Raw genomic sequence first — 23,104 nt, forward strand, 5'->3', positions numbered from 1 at the left:
AACTGATGAACTGTAATGAATACTGTAGTATACTTTAGTCTTTACTACAGTAAACTAGTGTATTCTAGTATAATATACCCTAGAAAGCGTATTGGGTAAAGTAATTTGTTTATATTAGGCCTACCACAGCAACTATAGAATTATCACAACAAATGAATTCAAGTACTTTACTATAGTATGGTTCAAAAACACTACTTACTATAAATTACTATAGTATTTTTTCATGTGGGATGTAAGTATGACGAATCATGAAGCATTGAACATCTTTATCATACGATCTTCCTCAGGTTATATTTAGACATTTAGTGAAGATTAATATATTATGTTTACATTAAATCGCATTTTATAATCTATTACTGTCACGAGACCGATTCTGAAAGTGTCGCTTTCTTACGGTTTTACTGTCTTTGGCTACTGTACCCGTTATTATCTACGGCACTCTTGCATTAGGAAGCTATGGCTACTATGGTATATTTTGTAGGGATCTCCGTGAAAATATGAAATAATACGAGTTTGATGAATAAAACGTGAAGTTTAGCGGAACTCGTGTGTTGTTGTCGTTTCTCGGCGGTCGGCTTCATTTGAGCGACGCACCGCCGGAGACGAGCGGAGGATTTCAGTAAATGTGATGTGATTTATGTCATTAATGTGGTTTATTTGATCAGATGTGAATGCGTTTATGATGGAGAGCGATATACTGGACATCCTGGAGCAGGTCGGGTAAGCAGCAGATCGAGGTTTATGAGTCTAATGACCGTACATTTGGTTTAAATGAGGATCAGATCCTAATGCGTTAATTATCAGATGTATTTATTTGTTATGTGTTTCATAAATGAGCACTTGTGCACTAGTTAGTCATCATATTTTTCTAGTGTTGTTGTGTTTAGATAATGCGATGAAAACTGCCTTTTTAAATATGTTTCACAGCTTTAGCTGTTTCACAAAGTGCCAGAAGAAAGAAAAACGTCTATATCGTTCATCATAGTGTTATAAACATCTGGATTATCTGTGAGCAATTATTTAAAAGAAGGTTTAAATAGATTTATTGGGTTTCTGCGGGTCTTAAAAATCTTCATTCATCTTTCCACAAATTAAGACCTAAAAAGCTTTTAAACTACTTTTATTTTATACTAATAATACTTTAATACTTTATCAGTATTTTTGTTTTCAAGTAAAAATATCTAAACGTCCTTAAATCAAGATACATTAAGTATTTGTTTTCTGAGAAATTAAACCAAATGAAGTATGTTTAAAATAAAAACAAATATCTGTCAGTTGGGCATAAAAACTTGATTTCTCTTTGAATTAAGTTGAATTTGGCAGATATTTGCTCTTGTTTGATCGCAAACTCTACATTTTCATTTAAAGATGATGTCTTATGTCATTTTGCTTCTCCAGTAAAAGCATCTTAATTTGACTCTGAATCTCTGCTGAATATAGCCATTCTGACCCCCCATGACATTTATTATTTTGGCTTTCATCACTATACATGTTTATCTTTCTTCAGAAAAAATATGAGTAAAATCAAGAACTTGAGCCGGGGAAGTTTCAGAAATGAGTTTGAATTGACACAATTACTCTGTTTTAATACAAGACATTTATATTTAGAAACCATATTGGCATATTGTGTTCCATTTATTCTAAATTTCCTATACTTCTTGAAAAGGTCTTGTACTGTAAAGTTTTATATTCGCCTTCGGAAACTCTGCGTGTAGTTATTAAACGTGCAGCTGTTCGTGTGAATACGTGTGCTCCTCTAAATCTGTGTGTCAGGTACGACGGGCCGCTGGCGGAGGAGGCGTGTCTGCTGGAGGCGTGTGGGCGGGGCTTCAGCTCATCTGAATATGTCAGTCTGGTGACGTGGCTCTCATCCAGACTCACACACACACAGGAGCCGCTCATCACAGGTGACACACACACACACACACACACACACACACTGCCAGACATCTGGGCCCATGTTCAAAAAACATCTTCAGGCTAAAAGTAGCTCATAACTCATAATTATGAGAAGCATACATGTAAGAGGCTGAACATATACTTAGTGACTCTTAGCCTGCATTTTAAAATCTTTATTTGAATGTGGCAATTAACATTTTTATTTTTTAACCTTTATTTGAATATGGTATCATATCACACTCTACAATATTTCTATGAATAAATCTCTGATCTAACAGCCAATCACTGTGTGGATAGTTAATAAGCATGCTGACATCATCCATAGCAACAAGGTAAACTCCGCCCCCTTTCTCTGAGCTTAAGACTTCTCTCTATTCCTTAGTAAAGTTTGTCTCAGCAGCTTTGTGAATGGGTTTTAAGAGAAAAGTCTCAGCTAGAAACTTGCACTGCTGTTTAGGAGAACTCTTCGTGGTGAGAGAAGATGTTTTGTGATGCGTTCGCTTCAGTCACACTGAACTGAATGTGTGTTTGCTGGCAGAAGATCCAGACAGATGCATGCTGGACACCGGCAGACTGCTGAAGGACCTGTGCTGTCCGTATAAAGGCCTGGCGGCGCGACTAGCAGACGGAGACGTGAAGGACACCGAGGAGCGTCTGAAGATCGTCTGTGAGTGGTCTGAAGGTTCAGGTTTGTGGTGGATGTTGTTCTCTGTGTTGACCGAGAGTCTCTGGGTTCAGTGTTCTTGGCGTCGGAGCTTCAAGCGGAGCAGATGGTGTCCAGTAAGCCGCCGGCGGACGCGGAGGAGCTGGACGCGTCTCTCCAGGATCTCAGGGTCATCTGTGAAGCGCTGAAGCTGCCGGATCCGGCCGGACGAGACGCCAGAGACGCGTTCACTGCTGTGGAGCAGCAGGTGCGTCATTCACTGCATGTGTTTCATTACATCTCCTGACAGTCATCACAGGACTTGAGTAAAAGTACAGATACCGAGGGGTTTTGATCTGAACGAGTGTTTACTCTCATCCTCTGCCAGTGGTTTACAGCAGTCATATCACACTTCTCTGATTTAATCACTGTATTACTTGTAGTTTATTAACATGTTGCTCCATTCATAAATACACTTATGTGCAAAACAGCCGCGGTTATAAACTCTCGTCATGACTAAAGAGCAAGTCTGCTGTATGTTTTATAACACCGTGACCTCTCAAATAGCAGTCTTCACTGCATGACTCTGAGCTCTCTGTTTTTCATGTTGTTTTTATTTACTTATTTTTGTGTATTGAAGAATTGATATTTTTTTCTGCGCAGGTGAAGGTTTTACTCAAACAGCTTCCAGAAGCACACGTCGGAGATCCTGCGTTCAAGAGCTCCCTCCGTCCGGACCAATGGGTGAGAAGAGTTTAACTCTCACCACATACTGTACATTGTTAACAGCTGAAGGTGTCAGATCAGAGAACATCATTACAGGTAGAGCTGGGACGATACATCGATGCAGAATCCATTCGTGGATTGATTCTGAGCTCTTCTGCATACATCAGGATTCTCTCTGGAATGGATTCTGAGCTTATATTTTAACAGCAGATGGCGCTCTGCTCTAGTGTTTATCCGCACACTCAAACGCTGATGAAGAAGAGCGCTGAAGAGCACTTGTGTGTTCGGCTGAGTCTGTAATCTCACCTCGGCTCAGAATGCTTTTACGACGCCAGATTAATGTAAACACAGCGCACTGTGAACACCCTTGTAACTCGCTTCAACCTTTTCGAATCTTATGAATGATTATTTTAGGTTGGAGTGTGTGTAAGGATTTGTAAACGAGCAGAGTACGGCTGATTCTGGAGCATGCAGCATTCAAAACTAACCTCAGCATCCACTCCAGAAAGAATCTCCATGCATTCGGAAAATCTCAGAACCGATGCCGAGTCATTTCTCAATTCGTGATGCATCGATTTATTTTCCCAGCCCTAATTACAGGGAGCGTCAGCTGTGGAAGTGCTGTGAAATGTGAAGGTGTGTGTGTGTGTAAGTGTGATGTTTTGTTGTGTTCAGGGCGAGCTGGAGAAGATCAGCGGTGTTCTGTCGGCGGAGTACGAGTGTCGGCGGCGCATGCTGATCAAACGGCTGGATGTGACCGTACAGTCCTTCAGCTGGTCCGACAGAGCCAAGGCACGCCAGACGCTTCGTTGTTTTCTTTTCTTTTCTTTTCTTTTTGGTCAAGATTTAACAAGTTAATGAAAACTGACAGAACAGCCAAAGCATTGTTGCAAATTTCATTTTGACTTTTTTTTTTTATTATGAAATGTTTTGCATGCCTTATTTTGTGTAAAAGAAGCCACATCTCACAGAAGGGTTTATTTCAAACACTCGACTGACGTTATGAAGTGAGTTTGGAGTAAAACATGTTATTAAATGTGGTATTTTCACATGCTTTCAGATGAAGCAGCATTTACAGCCGTAGTTCACTGAGAAGCTACGCAAACAGCTGTCATTATCGCGAACGATTTCTTCAATTTCATAATCGTGCAATTAATCGGTTTTTTTTGCGTAGCTTGTCCGTGAACTACGGCTCTGTGTAGTAAATGCTGCTCCATCTGAGAGCACTTTACTGACGAGATGCACATGACAATCGCATTCGATTAATCGTGCAGCCCTATTTTTAACTCAGAATGGGGAAGTCCATCTGTGAATGGTGTTAACCGCTGATCTCTCACTGTTGCTCTTGTGAAGTTGTTTCTGACTGAGAGCAGCAGTAGTGAATCGCACATTCTGTTAAGCAAACATATTTTGCTTGTTATCAAAAAATAATCTACTCTAGAGGGACTTAGCTGTTGTTATTCTACTTGGATGTCTACCGGAAGTTAAGTTAGGGCCACAAAAGCGTGCAGGCGCAGTAACGCTTGTTTGCGTTGTTGCTGTTGAAACCGTCTATAGTGTCTTGCTGCGCGTCGGGTGGTTCTTTGCCTCCACGTCGTGCATTCAAATCGTTTAATGCACAGCTAGCCATTGATTATCCCTTACTTGAACAACACAAACCGAGGATTTAATCCAGATCAAAACCAAGATCGGATTTTGTGATCTAAACCGAATTCAGAATCCTCTCTTTCAACCCATTTTCAAGATTTGATCCAATCCGATGACAGTTTCCTGGTCAAAACATTAACTAGTTTACAGGAGTGAACCGCTAATGATGATGTATAATTTGGCTGTGTATTTTGTTCCTACAGTGAGCTGCTTGCATTTCTTACATCTCTAGCTTTTCATCAGCGACTGACAGACGCACGTGTCATTTAGTGTTTTGGAAGAAAAGCAGATGTATTTGATTTATTTTTCAGGTGAAGATCGATCGGATGGCCAGAGCGTATCAGTCGAAGCGCTATTCTCTGTCGCTGCGGTCGGCGGTGAGTGCGGCTCATCTGCTCGCCGCGAGGCAGGACCTCTGCTATATGGTGAAGACCAGCAGCGGCTCGTGCCGAGAGAAAACCAGCTGCGCCATAAACCGAGTGCGTAGATTATCCTACCTCTCTTGGCTTTTCTGTCTGATTGTGGCTGGCGTGTGATGATTGGTGAATCCTCAGATCCTGATGGGCCGGGTTCCTGACCGCGGCGGACGGCCGTCTGAGATCGTAGCGCCTCCGCCGGAGATGCCTGCATGGCAGAAGAGATCTGATGGAGGAGGAGGACACGGCGGGAATCGAGGAGCAGGAGGATGGAGAGGCGGACGGAGAGCAGGCCGATGGAGCAGAGGAGGCCGAGGAGGACAGTACTATCACTGACCATAGACTCCGACTGTCTTTCCTCTCGGGAAATTCATTTTAAATAAGCCTGTAGTAGTTTGTTTCATTGAACTTTTTAATTTCTACATGTCCAGCCTGAGAAATCGTGAAGGCATCATGCATTGCTTCAAAAGCCTGCTGAAAGCAATGAAGAATAAAGCCGTTAAAATTTATGAAATGTGACTTTTTTTTTTAACTTTTTTATATATATATATATATATATATATATATGTGTATATAAAACTACGGCATGAAGCAGGTTTAGTGGCTAACATGGGCTGCGTTTCCCAAAAGTAACTATGGTCGCAAGTTCCGTCGTTACCAATAGAGTTCAGTGGAACTAACGACTATAGTTAGCTAACGATGGTTTTGGGAAATGCACCCCAGGTAAGTGAGCCAATCCTGGATTCTCTCAGATTTTGTGTGTTCCCAAGGTCCTGATCCAAGAATGTGTTTTTAGGTTCCCATTATGTGCTGTTTAGAGAGCTAGGGATCAGGAATGATTCCTTATAGAGATATCACTCACTCTCTACTGCTTCACATTAAAGCACACTGCACATAGAAATAATATAAGAGATCAACAAAATCAGATTTTCATTGTAATGTTGTTTTTCTTAGCCTTTTAAGCTATAATTAAAATATATTTATGTATTTTTCTTTGTAGGCTTTAAATGTGTTAATCTGCAGTGTGGAAGATTTTTTTCTTTTTCTTTTAGCCAAATCAATTTTGATCGAATACATTAAAAACTGCTTAAACTCTGCTTGACTCATCCCGATTGAAAGAGGAAGATTATTATATTGTGTAATGTTAGTTCTGATAATTTCTGCTCATAAACTCTCTAAAAAATGCTGGGTTAAAAACAACCCAACTTGGGTTATTTGGCAACCCAGCACTGGGTAAATATTAGACAGAACACATGCTAAGTTATTTTGACTCAGCTGGTTGGGTTACATGTTTTTACCCACCATGCTGGGTTGTTTAAAAATTATATTGCTGGCTTAAAATGGGCTGGAAATTAAAAATCTAGAGGCAAACAGCAATAATCAAAAGATGAACATTTATTATTAAAGGAACACTCCACTTTTTTGAAAATAGGCTCATTTTCCAACTCCCCAAGAGTTAAACAGTTGAGTTTTACCGTTTTTGAATCCATTCAGCCGATCTCCGGGCCTGGCAGTAGCACTTTTAGCATAGCTTAGCATAGATCATTGAATCTGATTAGACCGTTAGCATCTCGCCCATCCAGCTGAGGACTACTTTCAGGCACTGCGTAATATCATTGCGCCTGCTGCACCCATGGTACGGCAGCAAAGTTCCTTGATTATTGCGTCGGAATGAGAGTATAGTTCCTAGCCATATTGGCCTAGAAAATCACAACTTTTCATTTTCCGTCAGTCTTAGTGCACGATGTAACTACAGAAGAGTCAAGTTTTAAATAGGAAAAATATCGAAACTCATTTTTGAGCGGAGGAACTGCAAGCTTTAGACCACGGCCTCGCGTTTCACTTGTAGCTGAGAGATGCCCTGATTGACTCCAAAACCTGCCCATAAACAAACAGTTCTGAGATTAGAGAACATATTTACACATCTTTACTTAAGAAACCCACCCTTAACCCATCTCTTTTAGAGAACTACTGACCGGTTTCCCTTCTTCCTTTCATTGCAAAAACACTTGAACAAGCTGTGTTCAACCAAGTTGCCTTTCTCATACAGAACAACCTCCTCGACAGCAACCAGTCTGGTTTCAGAAGTGGACATTCAACCGATACTGCCTCATTCTCGGTTGCCGAAGCCCTTAGACTGGCAAGAGCGGATTCCAAATCTTCAATACTTATCTTGCTGGGTCTGTCCGCTGCTTTTGACACAGTTAACCACCAGACCCTCCTGTCAACCCTACTGGTAAAGGGCATCTCAGGAACCGCACTCCAGTGGGGTTTGACTCTTATCTCTCAAATAGATCCTTCAAGGTATCTTGGAGAGGTGAGGTGTCCCAGTCACAACCTCTAACTACTGGGGTGCCTCTGGGCTCAGTTCTTGGACCACTTCTCTTCTCTGTCTACATGGCATCACTAGGTTCTGTCATTCAGAAACATGGCTTTTCATATCACTGCTCTGCTGATGACACTCAACCCTGCCTCTCATTCCATGCTGATGATCGACGATAGCTGCTCGCATCTCAGCATGTCTAACAGACATTTCTTGCTGGATGAAGGACAGTCACCTTCAACTCAACATTGCCAAGACAGAGCTGCTTGTGGTTCCAGCAAACCAATCACTTCATCACAATTTCACCATCCAGTTAGGCTCATCATCCATAACTCCTTCAAAAACAGCCAGAAACCTTGGAGTTGTGATTGATGATCAGCTGGTTTTTTCAGACCACATTGCTAAAACTGCCCGGTCCTGCAGATTTGCATTATTCAGCATCAAGAAGATCAGGCCCTTTCTTTCAGAACATGCTTCTCAACTCCTTGTTCAAGCTCTTGTTCTGTCCAGACTGGCTCTCAGAATGCTCTCTTGGCAGCAAGATTAATTTTTAATGAACCGAAAAGAACGCATGTCACACCTCTGTTTATCAATTAGCACTGGCTGCCAATAGCTGCTCGCATAAAATTCAAGGCATTAATGTTTGCCTACAAAACCACCCCTGGCTCTGCACCCCTTTACCTAAATTCATTACTTCAGACTTACGTGCCTCTAGACGCTTGCGTTCTGCAAGTGAACGTTGCTTTATTGTGCATCCCAAAGAGGCACAAAATCACTTTCACTGACTTTTAAATGAAATATTCTCTCCCGGTGGAATGACCTGCCCAACTCAATCCGAGCAGCTGAGTTCTTAGCCATTTTCAAGAATCGGCTAAAAACATCTCCATCTTTATTTGACCCTCTAACTCTAGCATTCTCTATTCTAATTCTATTCTTTAAAAAAATTGCCCCTTTTAGACTTGCACTCTATTCATTTACAAACTGCTTGTTTTCTTAACAACAACAAAACTAACACTAGTTTCTCTAATCTTTTTGTATTCTATCTATTTGTTTTCTTTTATTTATTATACAATTAACAAAAGCAAAAAAGGCCTCTAACACTAGCTTGATCTTATTTTTTTCTATTCTGTTTTCTTTTTATTCATTATATAATTTAAAAAACCTTGCTATGTATACTGTTAAGCTAACTGAGACTTGTTACAGCACTTGCGTATCATTGCCCTTTTGTTGATTTTGATTGCTTCCATTGTCCTCATTTGTAAGTCGCTTTGGATAAAAGTGTCTGCTAAATGTAAATGTAACATCAAATTAAACAGGGATGGATTACTGACCAGGCCAGTGCCAGTGCCCAGGGGCCCTTAACTTCCAGGAGCCAGGAGGGGCCCTGGGCTTTAAAGCTGCTTGATCCATTTTGGTACAAAAAACCCATCATCAATAAGACAAATGATTATTTATACCTGAACATATGGGTCCCATAGCCTATACAAGGCCTCTTAACCCTCAGGTTGTTTTGGGTCATTCTGACCCAGAGAGAATTTTCTTTCTCCCGAAAATGTTACTTAATGTTATCGCATTGGACTAAGATTTACTGACTTTGTTCACACAGGGCATAACTACTTCCCCCACAATTTTTTACAATTTTCGTTAAACATTTTTTATGTTATTCAACCTTGTTACACTTGTGGTGTTCCCGGTCAAAAATGACCGGCTTACAAAAAAGATATAATGAATCTCTTGTTATGCAATATTATCACCTAATATTGGTATCAATCTTTTTGTCAGTTTGTTTTTTTGTCACAAACCGTGTTGGGGAAAGTTACTTTTAAAAGTAATGCATTACAATATTGTGTTACTCCCTAAAAAACTAGTTACATTACTTAGTTACTCTTTATATAACATAATGCATTGTTACTTTTGCATTACTTTTTTTTAATCTGGGCTGGGCTTGATTGTTTGTTTTTAATATAAAAAAGTTATATTTTTGGCAAATGTAAAAGCCCCTTAACACCAAAAGTGAGCCTCAGGCTGAAGTAAAGAAAGCTCAACACTCTTCGATCAGCGATTTAAAAAAAAAACACAAATGTTATGTTTATCTAAAGTCATTTTTGCTTATTTATATGGTTGAATTGGATCAGTTGGATCAAGGTCAGTAGCAAAGACACTGGTTAATAAAATGGGATTAAATACATAAATCATATTTGTGTTATTTAACATAATTAAATATTGATTTTTAATTATTACTGATTTAATTTAATTAAATGTTGCTGGTTTGTGTCATATTGAGTTTGCAATTTTTTTACTTGATTTGTATTGATTTTGAGGAATACCGAATCTGTTTTTATACAAGTGACATGAGTAAATGCATGTTGATGTTTAGTCTAGAACTACAGTGAGATCATGTTCACACAGCGAACACAACGCCTCTCCACTTATTCCCGATTTCTCTCAATATGGCAACATGAGAGCTGTCAGACAATACATTGAAAACAAAGTAACTGGCGTTACTTATTTGAAAAACTAACTCGTATAAAATTCTACAACAATCATGAAAGTCTTGCTGAAAAATCCAGCTTGGGATGCTGGTGTGCTGGTGGACCAGCATTTGTTGTCTTTTGGGTGCTGGTATGATCCCAGCAAGACCGCAACAAAACTTGTGTTTGTGTTACAAATCACATTTCTTTTGAAATTGGTTAGTGTTTGTCGTTAAAGATCAAAACGATTTTCCAAATAAATTTTAATAAAGTACTTAATAAAGAAAAACACATGTTGCTGGTTACATGTTTGCACTGTAAAATCCCCAGGGTTAAACAAACACTGCTCAGTTTTCATATGACCCTGATCTATAGAGAGTAAATGTAACACTAAAGCAGTGTTGTAGTTAGTGAAATAAAGTAGATTGACTCCACAAGTGATGATACCTGCAGTTAACAAGCAGAATCACTGAGGATAAGAGGAACAGCAAGAACAGAAAAAAATGAAGAGGTGAGCAGAAACGCAACAACTTCTTACAGCCACAAAACCTTAGATAAAATCAGTATCTCACCAGAGGATGATACAACTGCAAAAACAGAATTACCATATTCACTTATTGCAAACAATTTTGGCTTTATTTCTTTTATATGGTACATGCACAAAGGTTGCTAAAGTTTGTTACCATTACGGTGATTAGTGTTCCCTTTAGTTGGGCACTTAGCCATTGACTTTGACTTTGAAACTCTGTTTCAACAATTGTTAAAAGTGCACGCTATCATTATTTTCAATAATATTTCATGGTCCTGACAGCACTGACATACCTTTTACTATGTGTACTTTTTTAAATCAGTGACTGACAGCTGGATTTGGACATATGTGACTTCCCATATAAGTATGAAAGTCTTTAAAAACAACAACTTTCAGTTTGAACTTTTTGATTAACTGTCCCAGCTCTTCTCATAACCCCTGTTATCCAATGTACACTTTTTTAACTGATTTATGCACACATCTTATGAAACAGGAGACAATTCCTTTGATGCTTTGATGTTTTACCAGTTTACCAGTGACATTGATTAATAATCTAATCATAACTTAAGCAATAAAAATGTTCAGTTCTACCTTTAACAGAGGCAGCAAAAGAAATTACAAAGTTATCATATAATTTAATAAATCATATGTTTTACTCTTATATTGTTTTTCCTTTACATTATTAATGTGTTAAATAGAGAAATATGCAAGCAAAAACTATGTATGTCCCAAAACACTACTTGCATACAGACAGCTGGCCAACTGACACTCAACCCTACAAAGACCATGCCTGTGAACCAGCATCACCAGCTCCATTTTGCTTGAGAACAGCACGGATATGCTGTAGTTGCTACCAGCATAAACCAGCCTAAATCCGCACTTTACCAGAACTAACCAGCGTAAACCAGCTTGGAATCCGTGGAATGAATATCTGCTAGCTCATAACACTCGTACAGTCCGGAGAGAGTCTGATGCACGGACAGGAGGCTCATCATACAGGTTTCTCCCAGCCCAGCATTCATGTCACAAATGGCACGATCCATTAGCAGGCCACTGTAGATTACCAGAGATTACTAAACCACAGAAGAAAAGAACAAAGGTCATGTATATTTCAGAAGGATTAAAGGTTTAAAATCATCCATATGTTCAGATGGGTAATGCACAATGCCAAATCATGCAATATGCATTGTCTGTTTTTCCCTCTGTTGAATAATAATAAACATAAAAATAAACTATGGCTTTTTTAATCGTACCTAACATGTATTTTATTAAAACACAGCACAGTTTGTAATATTAAACATGAAAAATTACATTATAAAAGCATTTATCAAGTTATTTTAGTAAATACAGTCTAGATGTTGTGTATAAAGATTGTTTCCTCAACATATCGAAAGAAAATATCAATATTGTGCAGAAAGGTTCATGTGAACGCCAGTGGAGGGCTGCGTCCTCACACACCGCATGTAAGGTTACTGTATGTCCATGAAGTGTAAGGAAATAAGTTTTATGTGTTGCGTAATTGTTTTGTGTACAACCTGGTACATTACACAGAATTTTCTGAGACCAGGCTGTTGTGTAAGACGAGTGAAGAGCCACTGCTGTACATTCACACAAACTGACAAACCCAATAAGCAGACCATTTAGTTTTCTTAATATGTGATCACAACAACATTTTGCAAATAACAATGAAAAGAATTTCACTGATTGACGTCCCTGATAAATACATGCATTAAAATAACTAATGTTTACTCATTCTTCAAGGAGAAATGGAGTCATGTGTGCGGCCTCTAAATGGGCAGCTTTTCTCAGATCAGTCCTCTGATTCTGAGACATTTCACACCAATAGCTTCTTGTTTTTATTTGTGAGGAATAACAGATTATCCAAACACATATTTTAACTCAAGTAGTTGCTTTTGTTAAATAATAAAAACGTGCAACACTTAAAAATACGAAGAGTTCAAGATCCTGGATCAAGAAGGCAGAGAGACCCAGTGGATGATTGTCCTGGTACAGATCCGCTGTGGCGTTAAGAGTAGATGGACCAGTAGATGATGTTGAAGAGCGTGTAAGCGGCGGGAAAGATCACTCGTGAGTACTTGTCTATGGCATGAGTGTCTATCCAGATGTTGACGTATCCCCGTGCTGTTTTCACACGGCTTGTCCTCTGGCTGTCGGCGAGGGTCAGCTGGGCCAGGATCCGCTCCTGCCTCGCACCGTTCTCAGGCATCCCATACGTCCCTGCTGCGCTGGGGTCCACGTCGCTGTAGCACGTGGTCATCATCATGTCCTCGTCTGGGTTTGCTATCCCACATGTGCAAGGCAACTGCAACGTCAAGCCGTAAACACAGGAGAGACAGACATGATACAGCGGCATCACTCTCTTCTCGTCGTCTTAATTTACCAGCATCAGAGACAAGCAAACGGTGGCCTTACTTGATTCCTGAGCTTCCTCTCTCGGCGCTCCTGCACGGTGGTCAGGTAATTGACGGCCGCGTACTCGATGACAGAGAGGAAGACGAAGACGAAGCTGACCCACAGGTAAATGTCCACGGCTTTGATGTAGGAGACTCTGGGCATGGAGGCGTTGACTCCGGTGATGATGGTGGACATCGTGAGAACCGTCGTGATGCCTGTGAGTGAAAGCAGCATTCAGTGCATGGACGTGATTTTGAGTACTGTTGCAGCTGAACAAACAGGACACAGCCTGATTTTTAAGACCGTTTCTGTCCAAATTAAACATTCATCCGGATCAACTCACATTGCATTCAATGTATACATTTAATAACGTTCATGTGTTCCTTGGGAATCAAACCCATGATCTCAGCATTGCTTTCACACTGAAAATACACTGAATAATTTCTCACTTACATTACAGTAATTAATTAGTACATGTTTAATTATATTTGTTTATGTGCATGTGGAGAGGTTTTATCCTACCGAGAGGAACTCTCGCCGGCACGGCTCTGCGGTCGATCCAGAACGATACCCAGGACAGCATGACCATCAGCGTGGCTGGGAAATACGTCTGCAGCAGGAAGAAGAAGACGTGACGCCGAAGAGTGAAGTGTATGTAGAGACGATTGTACCAGCCTGGAAAACAGAAAAATCTGGATTAATGTGCACAGCCCACCATGTTGATGCAGTTTTACCACATTTTACTCCATTAAATGGCCAGTTCGGTGGTGTGATGCACATCCATTTCAAACCTTAGACGGTGCTGTTCAAGCAACATAAAGGGGGAAATGTTACAGCATGAGAAAAGAGGGCTGAGATGTATAGCGTAACTGTTTTACGCACATAGAGTCAGCTGATCCTAGCCTTCAATCATGAGCAGCGCTGCTGGTCAAGTCAAAGACCACAGCTAACAGGAGTATAACAGCACATGTGATATTGAAGACCACTGAAAACAACCATGAAAAGCACATTGATAAGTGTTCCAACAAAAGCAGCGCTTCGGAAGACATGCATATTTAGCAGCATTTTATATACCTGAGTGGCTCATCATAACAAGAGCCAGATAGAAAATACTAGAATTAGTAAAGAAATGCTATCAAACAACTGAGAGGATGAGATGGATACAACTGAAGAAGAGTTCATCGTAAATGTACAACAGAAGAACACTCAGAGAAACTTCAGGCTGTTTCAAAGACAGAAGTTGAATGTTGGTGTGATTCTTTATTCTGTTCATCTATGACCATACAAGCCGAAATGAGCAGAAAACAGACCAGGTTCATGATAACATGAATTAGGTATGAAACAGACTAAAATACTCTCTAGGGCTTTTCATGCTGTGCTTACCCCCGGGTTATCATTGCTCTAAACCCCGCTTTGACCCCGGGTATGTGTCACACGTGTAATTTAGAAGCGTGTGAGCACCGTTTTTCCGGCATCCCTCCACCTCCCCATCTCCACCTGTATTTCTGTTATTCTCCCTCGATGTGGGGATATAGTGGGGATATTAATATATAACTCATGAAGAACTAAACCATTTATTAATAATTACTAGCAACAAATGAACATTCTTTATGATTCATAGATTAAGTAATCAATACATTTTTATTAGTTAAATGTGTCATAATGTATTAATTCCCTAATAACACATTATATAAACTAATAGCGTAAATTCTTGTTAATTACCACAATCAGTCAAAGCCATGCAGTTCAACTTGCAGTTGTCTGCTTTAATTAATGATTTGCAAAGATATCATTATGTTATGACTTGTTTACTTGTTTACATGACTAACTAATAAACTAATTCAAAACCCATAACCACAATGACATATTACTTAACAATTAGTTAATAGTTCTGTGCCTCAACAAGTAAAGTCATAACATAATGATATCTTTGCAAATCATTAGCTAATGATTAATTAAAGCAGACAACTGGAAGTTGAAGTACATAGCTTTGACCACTGTGATAATTAACATATAAATTTTACATCATTAGTTAATATAATATGTTATTAGGGAACTAATACGTTATGACACATTTACCTAATAACAGTTTATTTATTACTTAATCTATGAATCATATAGAATGTTCATTAGTTGCTGATGTTGTAATCTTTAATAAATAGTTAGTTTCTTCATGAGTTATATATCAACTCTACAATACAGGTGCACAAATATGCATTAATTGCACAAGTTAAAAGTTTCATTTTTTTAAAGTTAAACTAGTTAAAGCATGAAAAGCCCTTCTGTAACAGCAGTGTGTATTCGAGTGAAAATAACCCAGACTAATATGAACTGAAGCCAGATGCTCAGCTCCTGCTCCAGGCTCCAGCTGAAGGCCACTGATGATCCCGAGCCCATCTGTTCTTCAGTCAGTCCTCTGGGTCTGCACCCTCGTACCTAGACACTGTGTGTCGGTCAGTGAATGAGTGACACCTTCACAGTGACCTTCAGACCAACAACCTTCACCTGAACAGCAGAATCACCAGGGCCTTTCCCAGCAAACCTCAATGTTCAGGCAGAACAAGAACGGAAGCAATTCACACTGGAGATGAGCTTTTGTTTAGCCTTGGTCCAGTGATGAAAACCAAGAACATCTGAGCTTTAAGACACATGTCCAGAGTCACTGCGACTATTTCACAAGATGGTGCTTCACTCTGAAATCTGTATTACTGGCCAAGCTGAAGGATCTAAACATTCTACAAACCTATCAGACATGCATCTAAGAGCGCTGCATCGTTACCTGTGCTGCTGTAGAACGCAAGCTTTGTTGTGGTGTGGAACTTCTGGATGAGAAACTGGGACAGAGAAATCTTGTCATCGGTGTTCAGCGACTCGTTGCCCTTCTTCCAGTAAAGCATAAGGTCGTCGTCAGTGTACGCATCTGAAACAATAACACATTAAACTTAGTTCAAATAAATCACTGTCTTTGGTAGAAAAAGGGTTTGGCCTCTGCACATTTGCCCCACATGCATCTTATTTCTTCAGTTCAACAAAGCGCATGCACGTGGATGTCAGAGAAGGCAACATGGATAAATGTGTGCTGTGTTTGTGTACGTACAGCTCTCGATCTCCAGTGAGCACGTCTGCGTGTCCAGAGGAAATCGACTCAGGTCCATGTTACACATGGCAGTGACGGTCACTCTACAACAACACAACAGTCAGATGATTCAACACATCGTCCAGTGGCATGCTGACACACATCAGAAGAGTGCAAAAATAGTACATATTGTTATATTCAGTATTTTCATATTTATTTATACATATATATATATATATATATATATATATATATGTGTGTATTGATATTTTCAATATTTAAGACTCTCACCTTTGTTGGATTTACATGTTTTACCTTGTTCTTCTTTAAAGAAGCAGGAACAAGATATGTAATTGTTGTATTGTAAGAGATGCAAGATGTGGAGAAGTCTTATGTCTTTGTTGATTGACAGTACAGCTCAGACCAAGGCCTAAAACTAACATTTTACTACACCTGCCTTGAGAAAATTTACCAGCCATAAATATTTATTTTTTTTACCAACCGTGAAACTGCATGTGCATTGTTTAATTAAAAAACAAGCAGAACAATTGGGGAAAAAACATCTAATTTTTAATTTTTATTAGCACTGTTCATTTTTTGTCATTATTATTATTATTAGTAGTAGTAGTAGTAGTAGTAGTAGTAGTATTTAAAAATTAAATCAATAAAGAAATATCTCTCTAATACTGTTGAACTGTATTTTTTATTTAAAGAATAATAATAATAATAATGAAAACTAAAAACAGAAAAAAAAATTGAAGAATTTTAAGAAACTTTTTTTCCCTTTGCATTCAAGTGTTAAACCATAGAGCTTTTATTTTGGCAGAAAACCGCAGAGAAACTTCTGTTTTCAAATGCTTATCTTTTGTTGACAACAGGTTTATAAACACATCTCAGTACAAGTTTGGGAAGATTGTGTTAAATTTCATGTATATTTTAATTAAGGCCCGTTATAAATGACTTGCAGTGTTTACATTTACTGTGAACGTGACACTGAAACACTGTTATCACGAGCGGCTCATGTGAAAACACTACAGCGCTTTACTTTGAAACACACAGCAAATCAGATTACATATTTGTGACCCTGCAGCACAAAAACAGTCATAAGCAGCACAGGTATATTTGTAGCAATAGCCAACAATACATTGTATGGGTCAAAATTATACATTTTTATTTTATGCCAAAAATCATTAGGATATTAAGATCATGTTCCATGAAGATATTTTGTAAATTTCCTACCGTAAATATATAAAAACTTAATTTTTGATTAGTAATATGCATTGCTAAGAACTTCATTTGAACAACTTTAAAGATGATTTTCTCAATATTTTGAATTTTGTGCACCCTCAGATTCCAGATTTTCAAATAGTTGCATCTCGGCCAAATGTTGTCTTTTCCTAATAACTCATACATCAATTAAAAAAATTGACCCTTATGACTGCTTTTGTGGTCCAGTGTCACATTTGGTAAGAGAAGGAATGAGATGATTAGAGATCATTAACATCTGTGACTGTTTCTGTCAGGTTCATATGAAAGTGTTCACCTCAGACTGTAGAGGACGTTTCCATCGGGATACACTCGTAACATCAAGTTGTCTGTTGTCGTGTCGTGGATGAAAGATCTTTTGGAATGAACAAAGAACATGTCGGGCACCCAGATCTTCTTCACCAGCCGGCTGTCGAACGTCATGCTTTGATTATTGGTGCTCGGGAAGGACAAACGCTCGTCTTTCCAGTAATGTCTCAAATACAGTGTCATGGTAAAATCCTGAGGAGAAACACCAGATGGTAAAAACAGTTAAAAGCTAACTGAGAAGAGTTAAAGCAGCAGATGTTAGAGTCACCTGAGGTTGTGGGTCGCAGTGGTTTTACCGCAGGTGAGGCATGACGCAAACCATTATGACATCAATGTTACATTCAACGATTAATAACTACTAAACAACAGAGTGCTATAGGAAATAGGACTTTAAACATGACTCACAACTGATTTGATTACATTACTATTTTCTTTAGCAAAAACAAGAGTCCCAAGAATTTTATTTGACCAGTGGCAAAAAGTAACGTAGTATATTTACTACTACATTTCATAAAACCATATCAATCCTTGTTATTTTAAACTTTAGAAACCAACACGGAGTGATAGCGATGTAGTGGAGCCCATTCTTTTCAGTGAATATGTCTGTCGATTCAAATGATTGACAGAAGACTCACAATAACAATAATAATGGCATGCTCTTAATCAAACACTCACCATGTCAGCCTCAGAGATGGTGTCGAGACTTTCAACCTGAACATCCACACCTACTGGAATCGGAGGTCCTGTAAGTGGACAGTCAAAGGCAAAAATGTTATTTTTATACTTAAAAAAGAAAGCATATCATTATCATGAGATATTACAGTAGCGCAGCACTCTCTTTCTGTGAGCAGACGGGATTAAACGCTGCAGTATCTGTGGCCTATTTTAGCTCAGACTCACTATCGTCTGTGACTCAAGCGCTCAAACACAAGTGGGTCACGACCAATCAAAGTGCTGCCATCTCACATCTGGACACCCGGCTCTGTTTTCCTTTTCCCACGTGCACACGACAAGCCAAAGCAGGAGAGTTCATGAAAAGAGTGTTGTAATGTCATCAGCGGCCAGTTATGATGTCTCTGTCATAAAGGAATCTGTGCTCATCTCTGCAGTAGAAATGCCTCGTGAAGCTGGATTAAGAGGGTGTTTTTAACATGCAGCTTCACGCTGGGTTTGATTCCTGATAAAAATGCACACCTTTGAACTAAAGAGCCTGACAAATGCAAGTGTGTGTCTATTGTTTTAGGTAGAGTTGGACAGCATAACGTGAATTAAGCAATTAAAAGCATCCATAAATACAAAAGATATTGACAAGACAAACATTCTGAGATGTGTGGCAGTGTGTTAGCCGTGAAACCATAAACAACACAAGTCCATGCAGGACTCGACAATCACTGCAGATATCGTGTATCTCTGGATGTTATATGTGGCTCATGCTCACCTCCAAATGCTGGTCTCATTGTAAAATCATGGTCATCTATCCTCAACAGCTGCTCAGATTTGGTCATAGGAGACTTTGTCATGTCTGGACTTCTTCTGAAGATTGGGCTAAAATGACAATGAGAGTAGAACTATTAGACAAAGCTGTCAGCTAAAGCTCTGTGTGGACGAGGGACTCAATGAGACGCTTCAAAAGCTACATCCAACAGAGTATGACAATTATAGACTATGATCTTAGAGGTTTGATTTTTTTTCTTCTTCACAGGAAAAAATATATTTAAAATCCCAATGTACACCATGAAACCATAAAGTCTTTTAATAGAAATACTAACAAAAGACTGTGAGATCCGTATAAAGATCCAAATTGAATTATATTGTACCTGCCAGACTTGTGGGTTCCTCCATCCACTCGTGTCGTTTCTCTCCTTAATGTACGAGATAAAGAGAATGAAATGAAATTCTGTCACATCAGCAATCAACAGGATCTGCATACCTTTCTCCTGCATTTCTGCGCTGATTCGGTGGAGTGGCTGTAAACATGATCGCAGGTTTTCAGTGGAGCTGACTGTACTGCACTCGTATTGCTCACATTGGATAAAATATTTAAAGGGTTAGTTCACCCAAAAAATGAAAATTAGCCCATGTTTTACTCACCCTCAAAGCATCCTAGGTGTATATGACTTTCTTCTTTCAGACGAATCCAATCAGAGCTATATTAAACATTTTCCTTGCTCTTCCAAGCATTAGAATGGGAGTAGATGGGTGTTTTTGTTCAACAGTCCAAAAGTAGTCCAATAAAGCACACGCATCCATAATAAAACGTGCCTCATGCAAATCCATGCGTTTTTTTATAAGAAAAATATCCATATTTAAAAGGTCATAAACACTTTTTTCTCACTTCAGCTGACTCATAACTCCGACTGCATTCGTCTGAAAGAAGAAAGTCATATACACCTAGGATGCTTTAAGGGTGAATAAAACATGGGCTCATTTTCATTTTTGGGTGAACTAACCCTTTAACCAACGAGCACACAAACGGACAGGGATGTTTGACGAGTGCTGCGCTTCATCTGTACTATTGTACATTTGTGAGGCCGTTTCTTCAGTGTTTGGTTTAATGCAGCAGACATTTGTACTTTTTGATCATTTCCAGCTTGTGTTGAACAGCATAATTGCCGACTCTGCATCACATTCATCTGAGCTGTTTTAAAGCATCTTTGATCTTCAGCTCAGATCAAGCACTTCACGCTCATCATCATGTGCAAATGAAGCTGTGAGTGTGAAGTGATGTTTGATGTGATGTTACTGGTTGTGGCCGCTCACAGGCAGCTGGTTAATAATCCGCTCAGCAGAAATCCTCTCTGTTCTCCAGAACAAACCAGCAGTGTGTCTCCTCCACTGCCATGACACAACACTCATCTGACATCATGACAATCACAGGGAGATCATACACTCTTACAAATAAAGTTTGGTTATTGGCATCGATGGGTCCATAAACATACATGGAAACATGGACCTTTATAGTGGAAAAAGGTTTTTAGATGTTCTTCACACAAAGAAAATAATGTGTCTTTTAAGAACTGTTCACTGAAGTGTTTTTTGGGGGGGACTAAAAATGTTTTTTTTTTTCTATGGCATCACTGCAAAACCCTTTTGGAATCATTATTTTTAGGAGTCTGTGTAAACTGAGACATGTTTGACTGAGATGAGGATGCTTTAAAAGTTGGTAGCGATGAATGCTTTCAAGTTTATTTGTATAGAGCTTTTCACGATACAAATCATTGCAAAGCAGCTTTACAGAAAATGTTAAGTTTCTACATTATATTTAGGAGTAGGTTATTAGTGATGACTGTGGCAGAAATGTACAGTAAGAATCATGCAGTTAGTTACAAATTACACGTAATCAAACAGACGGTGAACAAATGATTATATGTTGCGAATAAACATTGCGATTAAGCAAAATTTGGTAGTTTTATATGTTTGAGAAACTCCCAGGATATCACCATATGCTGTCTGATTACCAACTCTTAAGGGATGATGCCTTTCTAGTGCCTTTTGGACTCATGAGAAGAGTAAGACTCACAAGAGTGAAAGTGAAGCTTCTGACACTGATCTGAAATCCTGCATTAAACAAGCAGGCAGACAGAATATCATCAGATTTAAACAGAAAACAAAACATCCTCATTTTCAGACTTGTTCATTTCATCATTATCTGTTTTCTATGTTCTATGCACGTTTCGTGATGAGAGAAAGTACAACTCTTTTGTGTGTGTGTGTGTGTGTGTGTGTGTGTACTGGTATATATGGTTTATGAGGACACCGTAAAACAAAAGGCTTAAAAAACATACATAACGGTGTTTTATGAAATTCAAAAAATGCCTGTAGCCTCCTGTAAGGGGTAGGTTTAGGTGTAGGGTTGGTGTAGGACAATAGCACATTCAGTTTGTACAGTATAAAATCCATTACGCCTATGGAGAGTCCCCGTAAACCACAAATTCAAGTATATGTATGTGTGTGTGTGTTATACTTGTTTTTTATTTCCAAATTTATTTATTAAGTTTTCCTGCATGGACCATCAAATCAACAGATAACAACACTGATTTTTTGAAATTAGCATTCCATGCTATTATAACCCAGTAAATACCTCCCTCAATCAATTAACTTCCCATGAAAAAGAAAACACAATCTTAAAATTCTAACAAACAGAGCACACTTCACAAGAAAAGAAAAGGGGGAGGGGTTTTCAAGTTAAGCTCAGGTTAAGTGTCTAGAGAGTTAGCCAGTAAATAATCTAAAAAGGGGTGCCACACCTTGTCCAAAGTCCTTAAAGAACTTGTGAGTGACAATCTAATGTTTTCCAATTTGAAGGCAAACACTTTGAAAGTACAACTCTATTAGAAAAGCAAGCCATCGTTTCCCATCAGAGTTGATTTCATTCCTTTACACTAGACAGGCCACGTTCACAACAGGATTATTACCTGCTTTGCTTGTAGGGCTCCAGTTTGTGACCTCTTTTGTGGGCCGATCTTCCGGCGGCGCCCACCAGACAGACGCAGATGAGCACAAACACAGTATCCAGCTGCATGGTGCACATATCCCTGGTCAGTGTTCACATCCTCAACGCTCTGCAGCCCAAACGAGCCTCATCCTTCCTTTAGTGGTGCAGCCTGAACGAACACGGACGTCTGTCCTGTTAACATCACACAGAGCTTAATCTCCACACTGGGAAAAGCAATTTCGACTAAACCCATAAATCCTTGAGCGTCAGATGGCACAGATTTGATCCCTCCAGTGGTGGATGCGATCTGCTCGTGATGCGCCGCCCCAAACCAATTCTCCTAATGATACTGTGCTCTGCATTTCTCTGGCGAGGTCAGTCGTGAGGATGCTGCGCAGACGGAGAGACAGACAGACGCTGCTGATGGGAGAGACGCTCAAGTGCCTTCATCTGCCTCTCAAAACACAGCTGAGACATTCCCTCCACAGAGACTGTGTGTCTCCAGTAAAACACACAGTTTTCTGATAAAAGGAAGGAAGCATATTTTTGTCATTAAACTGAACATCACTACTACAATCTCAAATCTCTAAGGACTGATGCATGGCAGGCAGAAGAAATAGAAATAATTGCAGAACAGTTGCTGTGGAATTATGAAATGAAAAAGCATGTGATAATCCTGAGCATCATCACAGAGAAAAGTAAGGGAAGAGTCAATGAGTAGACGCTTACAGTATATTTAACCCTTTAACCGTCAAGTCAACCAAGTGGCGCTCCTCTTCCTCAACAAAGCCATTCATTTAATTTTATAACAGTATCAATAAATTAAGAAACCAGTGGCATCTACGCTAATGTTAGTCTTTTTGTTTTCTTTCTCACCTGTGGGATCTCACCTCTGTGCAGTCGGATGTTCTGATGCTCCTACTATATATCTGACGAGCACAATCACAGC

General features: G+C 39.2%; 2 protein-coding genes across 3 annotated transcripts; one reads left to right on the forward strand and one right to left on the reverse strand.

Moving 5' to 3' along the window:
- The first annotated feature begins 552 nt into the window (after positions 1-552).
- fam98b (family with sequence similarity 98 member B) lies at positions 553-6,432 on the forward strand. 2 transcript variants are annotated; one of them, XM_058750428.1, is made up of 8 exons: positions 553-720; positions 1,774-1,907; positions 2,441-2,566; positions 2,638-2,810; positions 3,206-3,286; positions 3,944-4,060; positions 5,227-5,394; positions 5,470-6,432. In XM_058750428.1, exons 1-8 carry the CDS (start codon positions 680-682, stop codon positions 5,665-5,667), a joined length of 1,038 nt encoding a protein of 345 aa, XP_058606411.1. In that variant the 5' UTR covers positions 553-679; the 3' UTR covers positions 5,668-6,432. The 2 variants fall into 2 exon arrangements, with proteins under 2 accessions (XP_058606411.1, XP_058606410.1); XM_058750427.1 differs by having other exon boundaries at positions 2,438-2,566; positions 5,470-6,426.
- Positions 6,433-11,907: 5,475 nt separating this feature from the next.
- LOC131523194 (gamma-aminobutyric acid receptor subunit rho-1) lies at positions 11,908-22,262 on the reverse strand. The gene is made up of 10 exons (XM_058749334.1): positions 22,136-22,262; positions 19,538-19,582; positions 19,159-19,265; positions 18,396-18,463; positions 17,689-17,912; positions 16,167-16,249; positions 15,849-15,989; positions 13,592-13,744; positions 13,088-13,284; positions 11,908-12,977 (listed from the first exon to the last, which is right to left on the reverse strand). The coding sequence occupies exons 1-10, from the start codon at positions 22,249-22,251 to the stop codon at positions 12,681-12,683; spliced, it is 1,431 nt and encodes a 476-aa protein (XP_058605317.1). The 5' UTR covers positions 22,252-22,262; the 3' UTR covers positions 11,908-12,680.
- Between the last annotated feature and the right edge of the window lie 842 nt (positions 22,263-23,104).

The sequence above is a fragment of the Onychostoma macrolepis genome, chromosome 17 (genome assembly GCF_012432095.1).
Source record: "Onychostoma macrolepis isolate SWU-2019 chromosome 17, ASM1243209v1, whole genome shotgun sequence".
Classification (NCBI taxonomy): domain Eukaryota; kingdom Metazoa; phylum Chordata; class Actinopteri; order Cypriniformes; family Cyprinidae; genus Onychostoma; species Onychostoma macrolepis.

Coding starts and splice junctions, on each gene's coding strand:
- LOC131523194 (XM_058749334.1), bottom strand. CDS start 22,251: ATGTGCACCATGCAGCTGGATACTGTGTTTGTGCTCATCTGCGTCTGT. Junction 19,583..22,135: donor GAGCCCTACAAGCAAAGCAG/GTAATAATCCTG, acceptor TCGTACATTAAG/GAGAGAAACGACACGAGTGG. Junction 18,464..19,158: donor AATGAGACCAGCATTTGGAG/GTGAGCATGAGC, acceptor GTCCACTTACAG/GACCTCCGATTCCAGTAGGT.
- fam98b (XM_058750427.1), top strand. CDS start 680: ATGATGGAGAGCGATATACTGGACATCCTGGAGCAGGTCGG. Junction 721..1,773: donor GACATCCTGGAGCAGGTCGG/GTAAGCAGCAGA, acceptor TCTGTGTGTCAG/GTACGACGGGCCGCTGGCGG. Junction 2,811..3,205: donor TCACTGCTGTGGAGCAGCAG/GTGCGTCATTCA, acceptor TTTTCTGCGCAG/GTGAAGGTTTTACTCAAACA.